The sequence below is a fragment of the Nanorana parkeri genome, unplaced genomic scaffold (assembly GCF_000935625.1).
Source record: "Nanorana parkeri isolate BGI_ZX_2015 unplaced genomic scaffold, ASM93562v1 scaffold259, whole genome shotgun sequence".
NCBI classification, from domain to species: domain Eukaryota; kingdom Metazoa; phylum Chordata; class Amphibia; order Anura; family Dicroglossidae; genus Nanorana; species Nanorana parkeri.
The window spans coordinates 1507256-1528940 of NW_017306527.1; the positions used below are offsets into that span (position 1 = coordinate 1507256).

Here is a 21685-nt window from a genome sequence, read left to right on the forward strand (position 1 = left end):
ATATATATATAAAAAAGTGGATCTGACATTCAAATTGGAGGACTGCTTTCTTTCCAACACCCCCCTCGCCCCCCTGTTCACAGAAAATTAGCTGCAAAAAAATAAAGATTTCATAACAAAAAACAAATACCTCGGTCCTGGCTTCTAAAGATTCCTGGAGGTGCAGGTGACATCACCCTGCTTTACTGTTGGCTTCTGGGCACTTAAAAACCCACTAGAATGCAGTCCTGCACTATGCTGGGATGCATTCCCAGAAACATTGGAAACTGGGACCAAGATTTTTTGTGTGAAGTCTTTTCTTAAATTAATATCAATCAAAATGTTTTTAAGATATTTCAAATGCTAATTAAATCCCATACAGTGGATGCTCGTTTTGTCTAACGAGCATGTTTGAAAACCCGCCGAGAATCGTACGATTGTGGCATGCTCGGGAGACAAATGCCGAATGGGCCGGTGTGCGCATTGCAGTCATCGGAAGCCCGCCCGTCAGGGGGCGGGCTTGCGATGATCGCAAGTACAATCTGCCTGTCCAAGATGGGCAGATCGTACGAGCTTTTCAATTCCAAAGTATTTTTATTGGTTTTACATAGCGTTACTGAGATAACATTACTTCAGGTCAAAGTGTCACAAGTAATATACAGTCAAGAAGCAAAATCAAGACGTATGTAGAACTCGTTACTTGGTACACAAAGCACCTCCTCGCAGGGAGGCAATGCAGTTATCTTATAGCATGTAAATAAGCTATCTCAAGGAGATTCTACTCCAAAGTCGACCCCTGGACCACGAGGGGACCCATCCGGGCTGCCGTCCCCGTGCCCCAGGGCCGAAAGCATTGCTAAACTTTAATATAACAATAATTCTTAAGGAGAGGGTGGAGAGGGGACATTAGGGTCACAAAAGGAAGGGGGGAGGGGGGGGAAGAAGAATTGCACCAGGGTCTCCGATATTCCTAAAAGGATCGTACGAGCTTTTAATTAGCTTACAACCATCGCAAGACAAAAGTCTTGCGATGGTTGTAATGTGTATGGCCAACTTAAGAAGAGTGTGAGCCACACCCAACTATAAATACTAGCTATGATTTCAATAGTTCTGATTTGTTTAGTTTGTGATAGACAAGTTTCTAAAGGGTGTGCCCTGTAGAAAAGAAAGCATTGTCCTGTTCTTACCATCTAACGACCTCCACAACTATCTGTATATAACATCCCATTCATTGTAATAGAATTACATATCAGGGTTTCTAGTGCTAATGTCTTGTCCACACATGCTCTGAACTCTCTTTATACAGTATAGTGTGTACTGTTGCTACCACATTTGATTATGCTTAGACTGCATAGAGAGATTACTTCCTGGGGTTATCTTTCCTTCACCCCCTGTAAAGTATTGTGAGGCAAATAGATCTGTGCCGGAGAAAAGGAAGATTGATGAAATCACATGACTAGCAAATCGATACTCACGTCTTTTTTGTCAGTCCTGCTTTTGAGACATGCCAAGTTTCATGTATCAACTTAAAGTGGGCAGGACCATGGTATTGACATCAGAATATACAGTAACAAGTAGGGATGCACCAACATATAACAGCAGAAAAAGAGATTATGGACTTTGTGTCCTCAATCTCTTTTCCTATTTTAAAAAGGAAATATCAGGGATCTGTTTAGACCCCTAATATTTCTCTGAAGCCCCCAAAAATAAAATAAAATATAAAAAAATAAAAAGTTTATAAAAAACAAATGAAAATAAAATATTTTTAAAAAAGTTCAAAAGGTCCGAAAAATATTTGGCTTCGGCCTGATATTTTTTTGTTTATGGTTTCGGTTTAAGATTTGTTATTTCGGTGCACCTCTAGTAACAAGGGTAATGTTTTACTTCATTTTGCTTACTTTATGGAGCTGCAAAATTGATGTGTAGCTTTGTATTATTGTTGGCAGAATCACACCTTGCCACATAAACATCCCAGAACCACTACTATGTCCATCCAACTTCTGCAGCCGTTACAATGGTAAATGATGGTGCCATGCCCCTCATACCCCTCAAATGATGGTGCCATGCTCCTTCCATAATTTAAAACAAGCAAACTTTTGTGGAGTCCAGAAATATCATCAAAGTATTATCTTTGTTATTGCTTTGTGGGGTCGGGGTGATAAAGCACTGTGGAGAAATCTTTCCACTGGAATGTATGAGAATTAAAAGCCGCTACCTGATTCCTAAATTGTGATTAGGTCCTTCCTTTATTAAGGCGATAATTAGAAATCATTTTCTTTCTTGTCCATTGAGGGTCATAGGAATTTAGACACAGTCGGGTTATACTGCTGCCTACAGGAGAAATGGACATTGGCAAACAGAAAAATTGTAAGCCAGCCCCCGTATAACCTTTTCTCCACCCAGCATGCTTCAGTTTTGCAACTGTTCTGGGAGGATGGACATTTTTTCTTCAGTTTTGCTGAGAACAATTCAACCTAATTTGGCTAGCCTTTTTTCTTTGTGTTTTTTTTTTTAATGGATTCTTCTTCCATTGACTTTATTCAAGATTCCTCACTACATCACTGCTTAAGCTGATCTCTACATAGCAGCTTTCTGAATCTGCATTTCCGGGGGCCTAGCTTTGGAGACTGTACCTGGACCCCGCTGAGGAACTGCTGATATTGTCCAGTAGGTGGAGTGTCACGTGTGCACTCCTGACTCTCTTTTCCATCACTTAACACAGAGGAGGCACAATCCCACTGCTGCTTCTGCTTTGAAAAGCACCATGTGTACCTCTGGTTTGTTCCTACTGCCCTCCTACAGTGACTTGGTCATCTATGGCTGCCCAACTCTCATCTCATTAAGTACCTGAGGTCTTATTTCTAATTTTGGGCTGAGATGCTTCTCCGCCATGTGAGCGCACCATGTGTGCACAAAGGGGCTCAGTCCCACTGTGATGGGTCTATGTGGTATTTTATGAGGGAACCAACACCTGCTATCTGAAATCAGGTGACCCTGTAGTTATAGGGTCTACATCGTCATGGGAGTCTCCTTCATCTTTGCTAGGTGTGTACTGAGTCCCCTACCCTGCAACTTTGTGGCCAAATTCACACAATTCCTTGTGAATACTGACTGCAGAGGCTCTAAGTGCACTCTGGTCCATCCACTGCAGAGTCTATCTCTGACTTTCCTGAGGCCTTAGATCAGGCTGAATCCCTGGTCACTGTAACCCTCTCTGACTCAGATTCAGAATCCCAAGAGTTTATGCCTCAAGAAACTGTTTCTGAGATACTACAGTCTCCTGTGGTCAGCTCTGAATTAAAAGGGATATTTTGGACCTTATTGATGCAGTGCATATTATCCTGCATTTGAAGGATCACTTTGCTGTCTCCAGCTTTGGGTCTTTTAGAGCTCCTGCAGCTGAAAAAACCTTTCCACTAAACCTACTGTTCGATGTAGTTTTGTATACAGATTGAAAGTACCCTGAAGTATCCTGGTTCCCACTTGACAGGTTAGATTCTGCAAAGAGGATCACTGCTGGAATAGACCTCTTCTCATTTAATCATGTGGAATAGTTGTCTGAATCCTTATGCTTCAGCTGTGATGGCTTATTACAAGCATCAAAACGTATGTCCCACATAGGTCTGCTGTCCATTCAGATGTACAAAGTTCTATGTTTAAGATGCTGGGACACTGATTCCACAGAGCATCTGACTCACTTGGGTTTTGAGGGTTTTCCCCCTACACTTAATACCATGATCAAGAATTCTACAGGAAGCCAAAGCCCACTCCTGCCTCAGTGTAGGAGATGTAGGTAGAGGTGGGTTGAGCCCCATCCTCCTCCTTCATCTACTTCTTTAGTAGATGCCTCCAGGCCTGCAAAGTTTGACTTCCAGACAGCCTGTAACGCTTATGGTTAAAGACCGACTAAAGCCTCTGTGTGCAACCCTTTGGCATTCTTCAGACATTCAAGTGAAGAGAGCTCCCCATTAGGCTTTCGAGGTAACTTTAGGCTTTTGGTGCACTCTTCAGTTGCTCCTTGTTTCCTTCCCCCTGACCACACAGATTAATGCACCTGCCCCGGTTTCCTGTTCGGCCGGCTCGATGCTGAATGGGCGAGAAGCCGGCTTTCCACCCAGCCAGTCCGACCAATCCGGAAGACGGGAGGCGGGTCATTACTTGCCTCCTGACTTCCTGATTGCCCGGGAAGCCGGCTACATGTTTCCCTACGGCACTGCCGGTCATAGGAAAATCTTCCTCTGACTGGAAGTTCTGGTATCAGGGAAAGTATCAGAGCATTCGGGAGTAGTATCAGTATAGGTGCATCCCTACTAAAAACCATTCGACTTCTATAAAAGTTCAGTTGCCACCCAATCGCTGTCGTCAGAAAGATATGATTGTGTCCTTTGGACCAATCGTGGAATCCTCATGTAAATGAACAGGAGCAACTACGATAAAGATGCACAGGCAGAGGTCATCAGGGGGACTTTACGGATGGAGAACCTGAGGAACACGCTTGACTGGGGAACCAGAAGGACAACATTAAAACAAGGACAAGAAGCTATTTTCCTGAGAATGCTTAATAACCCATTAGTCCTGTTCAATAAGGATTTTGTTAACCAGCAATAACCGAAGCAAAATGATTTGTAGTGTATTGCTATTGCACAGAAACCATTGCATGTGCTAGAAAGTAGCGATGCACCGATACGGTTTTTCAGTATCGAGTTCGAGTACCAATAATTCTATTTCGGTACTCGCCGATAATGGTACTTCCCTTAGCATGGAGCCCGCTTCCTGGACAATCAAGAAGCCGGGTGGCAGGTAATGACTCACTGCCCGGCTTCTTGATTTCCCAGGAAGCCATCTCCATGCTGCTTGGCTGGCTCCTTCCTGATTGGCCGGGAAGCCGACTTCCCAGTCAATCAGCATCAAGCCAGCCAAACAGCATGGAGCCAGCTTTCCGGCCAATCAGGAAATCTGGAATCGGATCATTATCTGCCGCCCGGCTTCCTAATTGGCTGGAAAACCAGCTCCATGTTCCTCCCTGGCATCGCAGTTCCAGTATTGAGGGGGAGCATCCAAGCAATTGGGCGAGTACTCAAGTGTCAGCACCAATACTAGAATCGGTGCATTCCTACTAGAAGCATGTTGGTGTTTGCATGTGGGTGAATCTATGCATATTTGTAGCAGCCTGTATTTATTGTATTGGTTTACCTGTAATTAAGTAGTTTGTGTACATACCGTTTGTTGTATTGTAAAAGTATGCCTTGCTGCAATGGTTCACAACATATCTGCTTTTCTACCTAGACTGAACTCTCATGGTGAAGACTCATTATCAGACAGAGGGTTGCCCCATTATCAGATGAAGTGTTGCCCTGTCATCATTATCGGACAGAGGGTTGCCCCTTTCTTTTCCTTTGTATTAAAGTCTATTGCTGGCGATCATTGTAAAAAATATATTTGTGTGTGTCTTCAAAAATATTAGGACTATTGTTCCCCTTTTGTAGTTTATTTGTATGCCTCCCCGGAGACTCTTCCTTATTGTATAAAAAATGCCACCTCCATGATTGATAATTCAGAGTTTTCAAAAAATAGGCCTGAGGGAAATTCAGTTTGAAGCTCAGCATTAGCAAATGGTGTGTGATCTTCAGCATGCTTAGTAATTAGCCTCTGGCCAAATTCTTGGTTGAGTTAAAATTCTGAGAGTTAAGTAATGTGTGGAACATGAAACAATAAAAGGCAGTGAACTGAAAGCTTGCAATCTGGATAGTTATGTCACTTGTGTTACTCATGAAAGAAACTTAAACAGAACAAAGTCAAGCTTTGTAATGCATTCAATATGCTAATTTCAGCATGGTGGTATTAAAATTGCTTAAATTACCATTGTAATAGTGCAATGGGCTATTTTAACCGATTTAAAGGCTCTGCTGTTAGCCAAACTTTAGGTTTTTTTTTTTTGTTTTTTTTTTTAATTGCATGTAGATGGGGACTTATAACAGAAGATACTTTGCATGTCTCTTCTGCTAAGAACCCATTTCCCTCTCTCCTTACAGTTTTTCAGAGTATACACTGCCTGCTGCACATGCACAGTGCAGTGTATACCCTACTCATCCTTGACATCTGTAAGATTTGGTAATGCAACCATGAGATTGAGTTTCATCAGAAGTGATGTCCATGAGCGATGTGGGGCCAGGAAGACTGATCAAAGATGGACAAGCTTGATCTGTCATTCCTGGGGGCAGGTAAGTGCAGTTCCCCTTAAAAATGATCCTATTATTCTTTATAATATTTACAGATACACCTCTAGTAGGTGAATATGAAAGATGTAGAACACACAGTTTACCAGGCATTGGTATGTGTAAATATGAAAATACATTTAAGTGCAGCAGGTACTCATGCGGATCAAATGTAAAAAATCCTGATGTGATTTTTCTTCACAATTTACTGTATGTACAAAATTGAACGGAAAATAATTTCAACACATAAGTGGTGGACGTTGAGACCTTGACCAGATGGACCATTGGTCGTTGGATGGTTCCTAATATTTTCAGCCAACTATGTACAGTTAAAGTGCTTTCCTGTGTACTCATATGGCTAGTCTGCACTATCTATTAGAAATGCATTATCCCCTGATGCATATGATTGTTCTCAATGGACTAATTAGCAGTTGCTGGATCCTTTGATGTATCCTTTGTAATATCTTAAACCATATGACTTCCCCTAATATTAAGAAATAATTTTGTAGATAGCTATTAAAACATATGGTGCAATTAGATTTTCTACATTAAATCCAATACTTACCAGTTAAATGGGGTCAGTGCTTTTCCCCATAGCTCTCCTAAGGGTAACGGGAGGACACAAACTAGCGTACTCCCATCACCCAAAGCTCAGTATACCGCGAGCTGAGACTGTGCACGGATCCCGACAATACTCTCTGGATCCACCCAGCTGTGTCAGTGGCAGCTGGCTCTGCCTATCTAGAGGCAGAGCCAGCTGTCCCCGCCCCCTCCCCCGTCCGTTCCGCCAGTCAGCGCTGGAGGATCGGACAGGGGAGGGGGAATCCCTGCAGGGAGCCGTGAGTGACAGTTACGGCTCTCTGCAGGAATAGATCGAGGAGTGATCGAGCGACGTTATGTGTTCGCTCACTTCCCGATCTATTGAGCCGACGTGTGACAGTTTAATTGTCACACGTCGGCTCGAACTATGAGGCTGAGTGATTTTCACTCGCCTCATAGTTCTCCTTTGAATATTAATCTGATGCTATTAATCAGCATTAGAAGTTTTCCCTTCACTTTTTGTCTAGTCCTAGACAAAAAATGTCTCGGTAAGAGAGATTGGCAATAAGATGTCAGTCCATTGCATTCCTCTCCCAGACTTGGCTGACAGACAGAAAAAGCATGCACATGGTGACAGTCTAATTCTTTCTTCTACATAAAAAATCCCCCAAATTGACATGTTTTCCAAACACCTTGTAAAAAAAAAATGGGTGCTTCTAAATGTCAAACGTGTTTTATATGGTTAACTGTTACACAGCCATATAATTTGCTATAAAGATTGCTTGTGCATGGGCTTTTTTTGATAAGCAATGTATTTTCTTTTTGGATTAAGCAGGAAGTATGTTCATGTAGTAAGGATGTCAGGCATTTTAGCAGAATAGTGTGTGATGTGCGTGACACGTGAGAGACAAAGAATTGCCATATAACTGATTATAGATTTGCAACAGTAAAGCCTATGTAGTGAAATATAGCCGTTATTGTTGCATCATGTATTTGGTATTCATACATCACAAATTAAAGGAAACCATAGGAACATATGTGATTTGTGGATTTTTAAAAGTATATATGTGTTTCCCATAGTCTAGTCCAGAGCACAAAACAAAAGGTTTTTACTTATCCTTGAATTAAATATATAGTTCAGTGGAGATAAATAGTTGCAAATCCTGGGGTTTATTTCCAAAGATATTTAGACAGGTAGAATCCTTGGATTAAGTGGCAGGGCAGAGTTAATTGTTACTTTCCAGTTTCCAGGATAGCAGTACTATTAGTAATGCAATGCCTCAGTGAGTTTTCGTGCGTGAAATAGTGATTCATTAAAGCTTGTTTTAGAACTTTTGTGTAAGTCACCAGTTTGCCTAGTAAGACATATTTATGGATAAAGAGAAACTGGGGATCCTATAACATCATACAAAAAAGTATACATAAAAGTATTTAGGAACTCTGCTGCATTAGGACAATCAATGTTCATTGATAACATGAGGACAGAGTATGTTTACTATCATTACAATCATGAATGAACACTAGGTGATGTAGATCACTTCCCATGCATTCATAATTAAGGATATAGTAACCATACCATGTCCTCAATTATCTACAAACACTCAACGATCACTGATCGCTGAGTGTTTGTACTCACTCTCCTCTCTGACACGCTGTCACAGGAGGCTGAGCGAGCGGACTGTGATAGGAGGCTGAGCGGTGTGGGAGGAGAGACACCGGCCACTCACAGTGCTCTCCTCCCGCAGCACTCGGCCAGCTGTCACACTTTCTCTACGCAGCGCCCAGCGGGGAGGGGAGCACGTATGCGCTGACGTATTGGCACAAAAATTGCACTTTCTGCATTTAGCCAAAAGTGCCATTTTCGCACGATATGTTTCGGCGGCCAATATATCGGTGCATCCCTAATCGTTATATAGTTCCGAAGTACTCTAAGGTTTGTAAAGCAGCTAGGTAATTCCCACACGCTTCTTATATTCCCCAAACTATCCTGTGATCTGGAATTCTGATGCACTTTCAGCTGCTTCACTGGCCACACACATCAGACAAACAATATAGGGTAGCGTGCCACCACCTTAGGTTTGACAGCTGAATTGTCTGCACATCAAATTATAAGCACACGCACACATCCCTGACTGTCAGACACGGTAACTTGCACACACAGACACTAATCGGAACTGACTACATTTTCCAGGAATCATGGCAAAGTGAGCTTTGGCTAGATCCATAAAAAAATTACGCATGGCGCATCACAGATCCCTCTTCCAGGCTGCTGGACAGTGATGAAAGGATGAAGAGCTGATAGTCATGCCACGGCAACCTAAAACACATTTATCTTGAAAATTCTGTGATTGATTAATATTGATTGTTTTCTCAGTGATTTTGATTGAACATGGGGAACAAACATTTATTATGAAAAATCGGGGTAATCCTGAAGTTAATAATATATCAGTCACCACCAGAGTATAATGATATAGCTACTCATATGGCTGGCTATTATTGGTGATCAAACAGTGCTGCAGCTTTCTACAACTTTTTTGAAAATGTGAAAGTGTAAGTAGACCGTCTTCTTTGTAATGGATCACTGCCATCCAATCTGTCTCCACATCTGTAATATTTTTTTTCCATTTATAACTTGCTTGGTTCTTTGCAGGAAGGACACCTGGTCCTTTTTCACAGCTGTAATCAAATACTGTCCTGCGTTTGCTTCCTCTATCCCTGACTGCTTAAATGGCTGAAATACAGTATGATTAGTGTTCTGTCTGCAAATAAGTTCATCTCTTGTATGCTGACAACCTTTAGTTTGTATTTTCTTTGAGTGTAGCATGCAATGGTTTTTCACTAACTACAGGTATTTAATGAATGCTGAATGTGGGTAAAATCGGGTATTATAAAGACTGCAGCTCACCTTTTAAAACAAGGCTCACGTTCCTCTCTCTGATTGTCAGATTGTCGCTCTTTTCTCTATGAGTCTTTTTTTTTTCTTTTCAACCCACTCTGTATGGAGCACTTTGTGCAATTCAAAATCATTTTGTTTAGGATTGCGCTTGAACAGCTGCAATGAAAGTAAGCAAAAATAACGTTGAAAACAAGTTATGATTAGTAAGACATTATTTTCACTGTGGAAATAATAGAACAATCAAGTTTAAGGACGGATAAATATGCATGAGTATGGTTGTTGACACTATACAGTATTTGCAGTCATTTACAAGAGTTTACTATTATTGTTTCATCTGCTCATTACAGGACATTCAGATACTTCCTATGTGTTTTTTTGGCAGATATGATAATTAGAGCTTTTCTCAGCCACCTATGACATTGTTGTATCTCAAGTCAAAAATACATCAGCTTGTGACATAACAGTTATCGTTTGATATTTAACCACTTGCTGTCCGGGGCATTCTCTTACTTTTTGCACACACATGATAAAATATAAATTTTGGGCTAGAAAACGGCTTCAAATCCCCAAACAATTATATATGTTCTGAAAGCAGAGGCCCTGTAGAATAAAAAAATGCTAGTTGCAATTTTTTTTAATGTCGCACGGTTTTTGTGCAAATGTTTATCAAACCAGTCTTTTTATGAAAAAATAAACTAAATTAAAATTTAGTGCACAGAAACATAATATAGTACCCACTTTTTTTGTAATATAAAAAATATGGGATCACATCAGGTAAATAGATACCCAACATGTCAAGCCTTACAATTTAGTTCGCCCGTGAAGCCGCAAAAGTCAATACCTCAAATTTCCCATAGGGAACACTTTAAACGCTTTTACTGCTCATCAGTTTAGTGCTAACAGTGACAGGGCTAGAATTATTGCTCTCTAACGTTCGCGGCGATATATAACATGTGTAGCGCAATTGTCATTTTCGCACGTAGGCGCACCAACGTGTGTTTGCAATGCAGAATAATATGAAGCTAGATACTCTCTTGCTTACCAGGGCTCTGCGGGGTCTCTGCGGGGTCTCACCAAAGCTGTGCGGCCTTACTAGGAAGATGCGTCTCATCGGGACTGTGCGTCTCACCAGGGCTGTGCTCTGTCTCACCGGGGCTGTGCTGCGTCTTACCGGGGCTGTGCGGTTCTCACCAGGGCTGTGCGGTGTCTCACCGGGGCTGTATGCGTTGTTTTACCAGGGCTGTGTGAGGTCTCACCAGGCCTGCGTGCAACGTCTAACCAGGCCTGTGTGTAACGTCTCACGTGGGCTGTGTCTGACATCTCAGGAGGCTGTGCGAGAACTCAGTTTTCTTTAAAAACAATAAAAAGAAGTTCTACCAAGAGGTCTTCCAGATAACAAATTCCTTAGTATAATGCAAACTGAATTTTTTTTTATCTGCTCCGTATCTCCAGCCATTAGATACTGCAGTGTTCATCAATCCTTTAAGTATCTAATCTCTTTGAAAATGTGACTTCTTTACCTCAAGGCAGTGTCCTGACTGTGGCTGTGTTAACCATTTCTATTTTGCTGCAGTACAGTTATTTAATTTTAGGGTAGCCTAAGACTGCAGTTGCCTCATCAAAAATGATGGTTGGAAAGATATCTTTCATTCGCCTGGACGAACTTCTTTGCAGTTTAAGGAAAGGATAAATGTAGCACAGTTGCAGTGGATGTTTTGCTTCTTTTATCCATAGAAAAGAGATTTTAAGCATACAGATTTTGTAAAGCTTCTCAGACTGACAAGATTGTAAGTTTTGCTTGTTAAAGCTCTCACTTGTTTTCCTATTCACATTATTTGAATATATTTTGCCATTCTGCTGTATGGTTGTGAAAAACAAGTTTAGGAGCCCTTTGGAATTTTCTACATTTCTTAAGTGGTTTGTAAGATGTGATGTCTTCATGTACGTCATGATAATAAAGACAGTCTTATTAAACAAACAAGACACATTATATTAACCTTATTTTTAATCCCAACTTTATTGTGAAACAGTTATACCCAATTATAATTCTACATATACCAAGAAGTACTTGAGTTTTGCAAACCCATGTCAGGGCTAGTTTGGGTAAAGTTGAGAAACAAGCATTTCCTTATGCCGTTTGGAATTCATTTGTTACTCAGTAGGAACTAAGTAGCCTGACACCATTTTAAAAATCATTTAAAAATTATATATTTGTCTCATCTGTTCACAGAGGTTTGTTTCAGTAGTGCTACAAAATATCCAGACAATCCCTGGAATTCATAAAGAGTGTCGTAGATACTCTCTAAAAATCTGTGCGGCAAATGGCGGCAAGGTGTACATGAATCTGTTGCAACTCTGACACAACTGAATGAATAAGATTACAAAATACGAGAGTAATGCGGTATGCGGTGATGCCTTTTTATTGTACTAACCTAATACTTAGAAGACAAGATTTCAAGAGTTTTTCTTTCTTCCTCAGGTATTGCGTCAGACTTGAGAAAGAGGAAAACTCTCAAAAGCTTTTCAATTTCAGCAAACACCAGGGCTGTGTAAATAACCACCTATAGCGATAGAGGACTACAAACCGCAGCAATACATTATACAGAAAAGCAGAATACCACCAGCTATAGAGCACTACAAATCCCAGCAAAACATAGAGCAATGCAGAATAATAGTATATATATTTGCCACATACTCTGTGCTGCTGCTCTACTCTGGGGTTCTGGCATAATGTATTGGGCAGAGCTTGTCAGGAGGGGTGGTAAGGGTCTTAGTAAGGGGATTTCCCGTGACATCTGATGAAGTCTATGAGGGGTCCTGTACCACCTCGTTAGGATTTTATATCCCAGTTCCTGGTACTTATTGCAAATGGATGATCTCAGGGAGTGGTGAAACATCTGGGATCTTTCCTCCTGTGAGAACTGAATCCCCAGCTCCCCCTCCCAACGTTCAAGGAAACGGAGCGGGGTCTCCAGGTCTGCAGACCGTACTAACTGGTAACATAGAGACAGTGTTTTAGCAATGGGTCCCGTGTCGGAGCAGGTTTGCTCAAAGAGTGAGAGCGGTTTTGTATATGAGGTAGGTGGTGGGAGTGAAGAGAGAAAGTGTGACAGTTGGTGCTGGCGCCAGGTGTCAAGACTTTCCAAATCGGGGTCTGTAGAGGTGTCCCTACGAACCTGCCAGCTAGGGCCGTTAAGGAAGTGAAGCGCTCGAAATTTGCCCCGTGCAAGAAGGCGGTAAAATGGGCCTTCCTCCACTCCAGGGGGAAAATCCGGAGTACCCAGGATCGGCCGCAAAGGAGACGGGTCAGGGGATAATTGTTTGTGCACATCGGGCCGCCCTCCAGGTGGGACCTATAGTCGGGTGCGTTCTAAGTGTTTTGGGTAATTGCCCTTTGTACCACGGTAGACCTGGTAGAGAAATCTTGGTTACGGATTGTTCCACCTGTATCCAGGGCTTGGTGGCGGCACCAATCAAGAACCCTGGCCAAGTGCGAGGCTATGTAGTATAAATGGAAGTCGGGGAGGGCCAAGCCTCCCTTGACTTTGGGACGTCGCAGAGTCACCAGTTTGATTCGTAGAGCCCTGGCGGCCCAGATAAATTTGGTCACCACTGCCTGCAAGGAGCGAAAAAAGGAGCGTGGGACCATAATCGGGAGAGCTTGGAAAGGATATGACGTTACAGCGCCCTGTCCAAGAAAATGTAGATCGGGCCCATCCTTGAATGTCTGACTTGACCTTTTGTAATAGTGGGGGAAAGTTGAGGTTGTAAGTGTCCGACAGGTTTCGGGGAAGCATTACACCCAGATATTTGAGTGATGTGGAGGACCACTGATAGGGAAAGTTCTGTTGTAGGCGCGTTAGTGATTGGGGGGGAATAGTCAAATTTAGGGCTTCCGACTTCTGGGTGTTAATGTGGTAGTTCGATAGCTCGCCGTATCGCTGTAGGGCCTGGTGTAGACTAGGTATGGTCATGTCCGGTGTTGAAATGAAAACAGGAGGTCATCCGCATATGCTGCTATTTTATGGGCCTGGCCGCCCACCGCAATACCTTGGATATCAGGGTGTGCACTAATGGTGCAGAGCAGGGGTTCAAGAGTCAAGATAAAAATGAGGGGTGAGAGTGGGCAGCCCTGTCTGGTGCCGTTAGATATGGTAAACGCTGATGAGAGTGTCCCGTTAACGCAGACCCTGGCTGTCGGGTGGGAATATAATGCCGGTATCCACGATAGCATGCTCTGGCCCAGCCCAATGTGTTCCAGAGTGAGACGGAGAAAAGACCAGTTGACCCTGTCGAACGCCTTCTCGGCGTCCGTGGACAAAATAAGGCTCGGGATGGACTTCGACATGGCCGAGTGAATGATGTTGAGGGCGCGGGTGGTGTTGTCGCATGCCTCTCTGGATGGGACGAACCCCGCTTGGTCTGGGTGAACCAGAGCTGGGATGTGGGGGAGTAATCTCATGGATAAGACCTTCGCCAACAATTTAGTATCCACATTCAGCAGGGATATCGGGCGGTAGCTGGGGCATAGCGTTGGGTCTTTGGCAGGTTTGGGGATAACTACTACATGGGCCAATAAGGCATCCCTCAGGAGGGGATTGCCCTCTCGAAAGGAATTCCATGCCGCAAGCATAGGGGAAGACAACAATGCGGGAAACGTTTTGTATTACTGGAGGGTAAATCCATCTGGGCCCGGAGCTTTGCCAGTGCTTGATTGTTTGATGGCGGTCTCCAGCTCCATTGCTGAGATCGGCGCCTCCTGAGAGGCCCGGGTCTCAGGGTCTAAACCCGGCATGGCAGAGGCCTCCAGATATGCTCGGATGCGTCTTTGTCGGTTAGTCAGGGATTGTGCCTGTGCCAGGGAGCGGCTGCACTGGTTGCCATATTCATAGAAGTACCTGCGACACTTGGAAAGCGTGGCTTTGGCCCTGTCTAGGTATGTATTTCGTACTGAATCCCGTAGAGTGCGTAGTTGGGACAGGGTCGGGTCCTGGTGTTGTTTGTGTAAGAGTTCGAGCTCTTGGATCTGTGAAAGGAGATTGGATTGAAGTCTTAACCCTTGCTGCTTTCGTCTTGCTCCTAATTTAATCAGGGTGCCTCTTATGTAAGTCTTGTGGGCCTCCCAGATAGTGTAAGGCAAGCAGTCCGGAGTGGAGTTGAGTTCAAAGTAGGTACGCAGGTCATGCTCTATCTCCGGGACTAACCCTGGGTCCTGTATTAGTGTCTCGTTCAGACGCCAGTGCCACCCTCTGGATACCTGAGGGTTCAACTTCAACGTGAGGAGGATCGGGTGGTCCGAGTACGTGATGTTGCCTATCCCCGAGTGTGCGACCAAAGGCAGGTTGCTGTGGTGCACTAGAAAAAAGTAAATGCGTGTATAGGTGTCGTGGACTGAGGAGTGAAAGGAGTAGTCCCTGGCGGTTGGGTGGTGTATACGCCAGACATCCACCACCAGGACCCCCTCTCTAAAGTCATCCACCCGCAACAGCACCCATTCCATAAAGGCCACTTGGCCCTGATTTGGGGCATAAACATTAACTAGGGTGACCTTCTGATCTCCCAGCGTGCCCTTAACCATGAGTAGGCGGCCCTCCTCCCCTGCGGACATCCCCACTAACTGCCACGGCACCGAGCGGTTAATCAGAATGCTCACCCCTCTGGATTTTTTGTCTGGGGAGAAGCTATGATACGACACCGGGTAATGGCGATCTCGGAACGAGGGAGCTCTGCCCTCGGCGAAGTGTGTCTCCTGGAAGAAACCCACCTGTATTTTCTGGATGTGTAGATCCGTAAGCACCATCCTCCTTTTTTCTGGCACGTTTAGGCCCCTAACATTCAGAGATAAGATTTTGATATTAGCCATGCCTGATGTTCCAATAAGGAGCACAGAAGGGATGGAAGGAAGGAGGGTGTCGGAGGAGGGTAGAGGGACAACGACACGGACAAAAGCGGGAGGGGTAGGAATGTACTGACAGGTAGAGGTAGGTAGGGTGGGATCAAGGGGACAAAAGTCCTTTGTGTGGAATTAACAGGTGAACCTAGGTCCCTGTGGCCCACTAGGCGCTGCAGGAACAAACTAATGGGGGAACTAGTCTGAGCAAGGCGTGGGCCTAAACAAACAAAAAAACAAGCAGAATCAGGCAACCAGGTACCCGGACCTGAGCCGATGGGAGGAGGTAGCTGCCCCGGGGGGCTGGACAGCCGGGAGGGAAAAGGAGGAGTGTGGACCCTGCCACCAGATTGCTGAGACCGAGCGATGGGGGGAGGCGGTCCCAGGGGTCCCCTGCGGCACTACGTCGTCCCGCAGGGAGCAAGGGGCCGACCCCGGAACCGTGTGCCTCCACAGCTCCTGCCCCTCCATAGCTCATCCCCCGGTGGAGGAACCCCCCCCCCCCCGTCTAACGTAGGTGGCAAACGTAATCAGGGAAAGAAACTGCACCCAACTTTTAAACAACATAACATTGCAAACATCGATCAACATTACGATAGAGACAGTAATAATAATGAGTGTGAAGGGGAACCAAAGTGCAGATGGTAGGACCCCTGGGAAAGTGGAGCTACGTCCTCCCCTAGTGCCGGAGCCCCGACACTCCATCCGCTGAGACAGAGCGGACTGGGAGAGTCATGTCCGACCCTTGTGTGGCAGATGACAGTAAGACCAATGAGTAGGTGGGCAGGTCCCGCAGGGCCTGATAGGGATCCCAAAGGGATCTGCGTACAAAGGATACAGGCTGGCCGTTGTGAAGCAGGGGGTCTGGAACCAGCTAACATCAGATAGATCCTAAAGGAGTCCCCCAGTCCGTCCTTAGATGAATCAGCGGCATGGATCTAAAGTGTCACCTGAACGTCCAGAAGGTCCCGAGTGTCTCGGCTGTGTCAGGGGGTGGGTCATCCAGTTGTCCCAGCAGTGTGTGTCGGTGGGTCAGTCACAATGTTCTTTAGTGCCCTTCTCATCCGGGGAAATCGAATATAGCCATCTCAGTATCAAGGCTTTGCGGTTCCGCGGGGCGTCGGTTGGGAGAAGCAGCAGAGGAATCTCGGCGGGCCCGTCGGGTTCGTTTGGGTTTCTGGGCAGTCGGCTGCTCGTCTGATAGATAGGCCAGCAGCCAGTCTGGGAGGTGTATCGCAGGCATCTGTAGCAGATCACATAGGGCCGTTACATCATCGAGCGAGCGGACTGTAAATGAGGCGCCTTCCTTAAGGACATGTAGGCGGATAGGATAACCCCACCTATAGGAGGATCGCTGAGAGGAGAGGGTGCAACATAGCCCACCCGGTGTAAGCCCGCCCCGTCGAGTTCCACAGGCCGCTTCAGCCATGCTTGGCGAAGTATGTCCTCCTTCATGGGGTAGCTCTGAAGACGTTCAACGTCCCTCGGACGGGTCACATCTGTGGAGGGAGGGGCGAGGGTGCGGTGCACTCTGTCAAGTAGGATGGCCTCCGGGGCTACGTCCGGGAGTAGGGAGCCGAAAACCACTTGCACAGTGGGCCGGAGGTCAGAAGGAGAGGTCGCCTCTGGTAAGCCTCGGATCCGCACGTTCTGACGTCGGTTGCGGTCTTCTAGGTCCTCCTTACATAGCTGGAGCATCGCGAGTTGAAGCTGCTGCCTTGCCAGTACCCGGACCCGGGCATCCATCTGTGCACAGGTGGTGGACACCGAAGCCACCTCCGTGGAGACCACTTGTACCTCCTGCCTCACCTCACGCAAGTCTCGTTGGAGCGCCGCTTCCACGCGGGTGACCAGGGCCGCAAAGTCCTCCTTGGTCGGCAGTTATTTCAATAAGGCCCGGAATTCCTGAGGGACGTCCGTCTGCTGCTTATGGAGTGGGTATGGATCGGTGTCAGCGGAGTCCGAGTCGTATGGGCGAGGTGAGTGAAGTCTAGATGGAGTCCCGCTGGGTGCGGGGGAGGGAGAGCGTCCCGGCCTTGTTGTGTGCGCGGGAGGCGAGATTCAGACTCCATGTTGGATGGGTCTCGGCCTCGGGTCCTGTACCTCATTGAGACGAAGTATTGTTGTAAAGAGGGGGTCTGGGAGGATGAAGCGCCCTCCTTCCTTCGTTTAGATGTAATTTGCTGGGATCGGTCAGGGTGGTATAAATTGCCTGGTGTATTGTATAAGTAGATGAAACCACGGAGCTTGTGTAGCACACGTCTTACTCCGCCATGAGCAGGACACGCCCCCAAGAGACATCATTTAAGGTAAGTGCTAACATTAACATGGGGGGAGGGAATTTTTTTTTAACTTTAATGTTAACTGCATATGGACATATATCAAGACATAATCAGATAATTCAATTTCTTGTGTGTAAAAGTATGTGTATTATTTTTTAAATTAATATTTAATTAGATTTCATGGTGTTTTCCACATCTTCAGCGTTAACCTGGTTTATATATAAGATGATGGTCGAACAATAGTACTCCAATACTATAAGAATTGAATGGTTTATTTTCTTAATAAATAAATCTTGATAATTTTCGGCAGGCTATTTATCTAAGTCTGTGGGTCTCCATAGCGCTAGGTCTTACTTTCGGGGTAGGTCTTACTTTCGGGGAAACACGGTATTTGGTCATCTAAACAATATGTGCTTTAAAACATCCCCGTGACTTTACAGGACTTAAAAAAATTAAAAGATGGTACTTTTTTTGTTCATCCCATGACAGTTGAGCAAATAATTATTGAAATTGTTTTTTTAAATACTACATTCCTTAATGGTGCACACTAGTACAACCCAATCTCAAACAATCCCAACTATTGTAAATGTAACAGATAAAACTGTGCTGAGCCAATTAATAACAAATCTGTATTGATGGAATATTTGTGTGATTTTGTGAAACACTGAAAATATAAGTTGCACAAAACTATACCTAAGCAAAATGCATTAAAACCTTTACTATGTCATCTATTAAGTGTATTAATGTATTATTAAACCTCTAACATGTGGTGGGATACCTAGGGGGTTATTTGCAAATTGGCCGAAGGATCCAGCCGTAGCTTCGCCTGATCCTTTGGTTGACTTCGGCAGCCAGGGCTCCTCGGTTCAAATGACCTGGGGACGCTGATCTGTCATTAAACTATAATAACTGGGCAGAACCGGCCGTGATGTCACGGCCGGCTCCGCCCAGTTGTTATTCATTGGCCAGGACATGATAGAAGACTCTGGCAGGTGCCAGCCAAGAGGAAACAGTTGGGCGGAGCTAGCTGTCACTGCTAGCTCGGCCGAATTGTTTTTATTATGCGGCGGGAGTCCGTTGCATGCAGTCGGGTTAGGAGGCAGCTGTCATTTTTAAGAAGCATATGGAGCTCCTGGGATTTGTGCATCCCTGTTATAATGTATGATTTTTAAAATAATTATATATGGATGCACCAAAACCATTTTTTCAAGTACAAGTACTGATACTTGTACAAGTACTTACAGATACAAGTACTAATAGATTTTTGTTTAGTGTCATGTGACAGTTTTTCTAAAACAATAGAGACTAATGATTTCAGGACAGTGGTGGAGCGCTAGAGCCAGGTCCCAACTGCAACCACTATAACCCTGGTAGTTCTCATGAAAATGGCAAGTATCGGCACTGGTATCTGAACATCCCTATTTTTATTTAATAATATTTGTTATATTTCAGTTTTTAATTCATTTTAGAAATATAGTTTACTGCTGAATTCAGCGGTGCAATTGTTGGATTCAAAGAAACTGGTCATGAGGAAAACATTAAGGCTGCCGTTACTTGCCCCCTTTTAAATATGCTAGTTGGCCAGCCTTTATATTGACCCTCTGTCTTCAGGACTTTGAGTCACTGACCTGGAAAAAGCATGTGGATAATGGCTTTTGACTTTTCTCTTCCCTTATCTATATTAAAAGTATCAAAGCCACTTCAACAGCATAACTACCAAATAGCTAGTATTTCCAGTAGAATTTCAGCAGTGACAGACACTGTATTTCTCTCTTGGCAATGATACGTTTATTTAAGTAGTTGACAGCGCTTAGCAGAGCCTGAGGTCGAATGGGGTATATATGTTTTCCAGTCCGTATTTGAATATTTCTGTTTTTAATAAGCCAACATCAACAATCAATTTTCCTTTTTTGCACCAGTGCCCTGTTTCCCTAAACAGGAGCTGCTTCAGAGAAAGGAAGATCAACAGAGTTCTTTTGTTGCTTAGGAGCTTGGCACTTCTAGAAAACTAGCCACAATGTACCTGAAGTGGAGATAAAAGCTGTGTACTTAACCCATACTTCTCTAATTATTGTGTGTGTCTGTTTCAGGAGATCAGACCTTAAGGATATGGGATGTGAAAGCGCCTATGTCTAGGCTAGTTATCCCAGCACATCAAGCAGAGATTTTAAGTTGTGACTGGTGCAAGTATGATCAGGTACGTTGAATATATTACATTCATATGGCCTTCAGGTGATTCACATTCATTTTGTCACCTAGCTATCTCTTTCTTCATAATATGCTTTGTTTTAAAGGAAATTTGTGCTAGTTACTCTTATATACAGTAGTTTCATTATTATGTTCAGTAGGAAAAAAATTATATATCATTTTTTTTAATCAAGTAAATATGAAATATGGCATCTATACCACTGCAACTGGTTTTACCAGGAAGAAAATAATAGCTTAGATCTTCACAGATGTGGCCTAAACAGACCTGGGTGACTCACTGAGGATCACTTGCTCCTCTTCACAGGGGGAGATGTCAATATCTGAACTTCTACATTTATAGTTTGCTCGAAAGCATGCACGCAATGCCTGGCTTTCTTATTGGAATGCCTATCATGCTTTGTAAGCATCATAGATGTACGCTGTAAAAAAAAAAAACATACGCTATTACTACTACATTATTCGTAAAAGTTGTAAATTAGAAAGAAATGCCTAAAATCCATTTGTATTTCCTGTTAATTATCACTTACATTGGATTTCCTTTAGTACAATTCAATGCTATGATACCTAATGTTTTAATAAAAGGCACATGCTTTTTTTTGTAGAAGCAGGTTTCTTTGACCTTTTACAGCATTGCCTGGTGGGAAATGTTATCATTAAAATTATATAGATTAATTTTTGCTAGAATGTTAGGTGCAAAAAACAATATTTGCTCTGATAGTTGAGAACTGTTATGTAATAAGACTTTGGTATTTAATAAAGTGAAAATGAAAGACTGGCGTGCTTCAAATCTTTTTGTCTTTTGATTTGTAAGAAACACCCAGGGCTATGTATATCAATATCTCCACTGTCAAGTCCAGTGGAAATGATTAGCATTTACAGCCAATTACCTACACCAGTAGACTTTATTGGGTCTCACAATGTAATGATTTTTTCATGGCTGTGTACTTTTGTAAGCAATCTTAGTCCAATATTACACTCCATTCATATTCCCTCTGCTGACCTTCCTGATGTCCACTATCCCTACATTGTTTGGAGTCCAAACCGGTGGGGTATAAGTCGGTATAAGTAGCGTATAAGTAGTAAAACCCACGGAGCTCACTGAGGTTGCTGCTTACTCCGCCATGAGCAGGACACGCCCAGTCCCACTATCCCTCTTTACTGCATTGTACAAGGTTGTGATGTTAGTAGCAAACAATTAAAAGCATTGGTTTCAGAGTGCTGAGTGAATCACAAGCTTTTTTGTTTTTTTTAATGCAAAGCAGGAAATAAGTGTGTATTACTAACTTGTCTTTAAGATCATTTTTATTCTGGACAGACGCACAAACCTTTTCCATTAATTTCCTTTTGATTCAATCGGAAATTTTAGTTGTACGATTTAAAAGTGTTTTCATTCAATGCACCACCACATAGCATGCAGCCTCCAAAATACAACCACAGTTACTATTGAAATTACAGTCAATTTGTATAAATCTTCTTTTGATTAATGTCTTTTTTTCTCCCTTTTTGTAAAAGGCTGAGGTGAAAATAATTGTTTAAGCTTATAGGACACACATTACATTTTGAATTAACATGAAAGCTTTTCAGCCTGTTCGATTACTTTCTTTTCAGTTTAACATATAAAGAAAAAAACTGATTGCATATTGAGAAAAATACCCTAATATTATTACATTTATGG

General features: G+C 43.6%; 1 protein-coding gene across 1 annotated transcript in view; it reads left to right on the plus strand.

Annotated features, from left to right (window-relative positions):
• The window catches only part of PEX7 (peroxisomal biogenesis factor 7), a 77468-nt gene that overhangs the window by 27183 nt on the left and 28600 nt on the right, over positions 1–21685 (plus strand). Inside the window, exon 6 of the mRNA XM_018556933.1 lies at positions 19893–19999. Within this exon, the coding sequence (XP_018412435.1) occupies positions 19893–19999 (107 nt within the window). The remainder of the gene's footprint in view (positions 1–19892; positions 20000–21685) is intronic.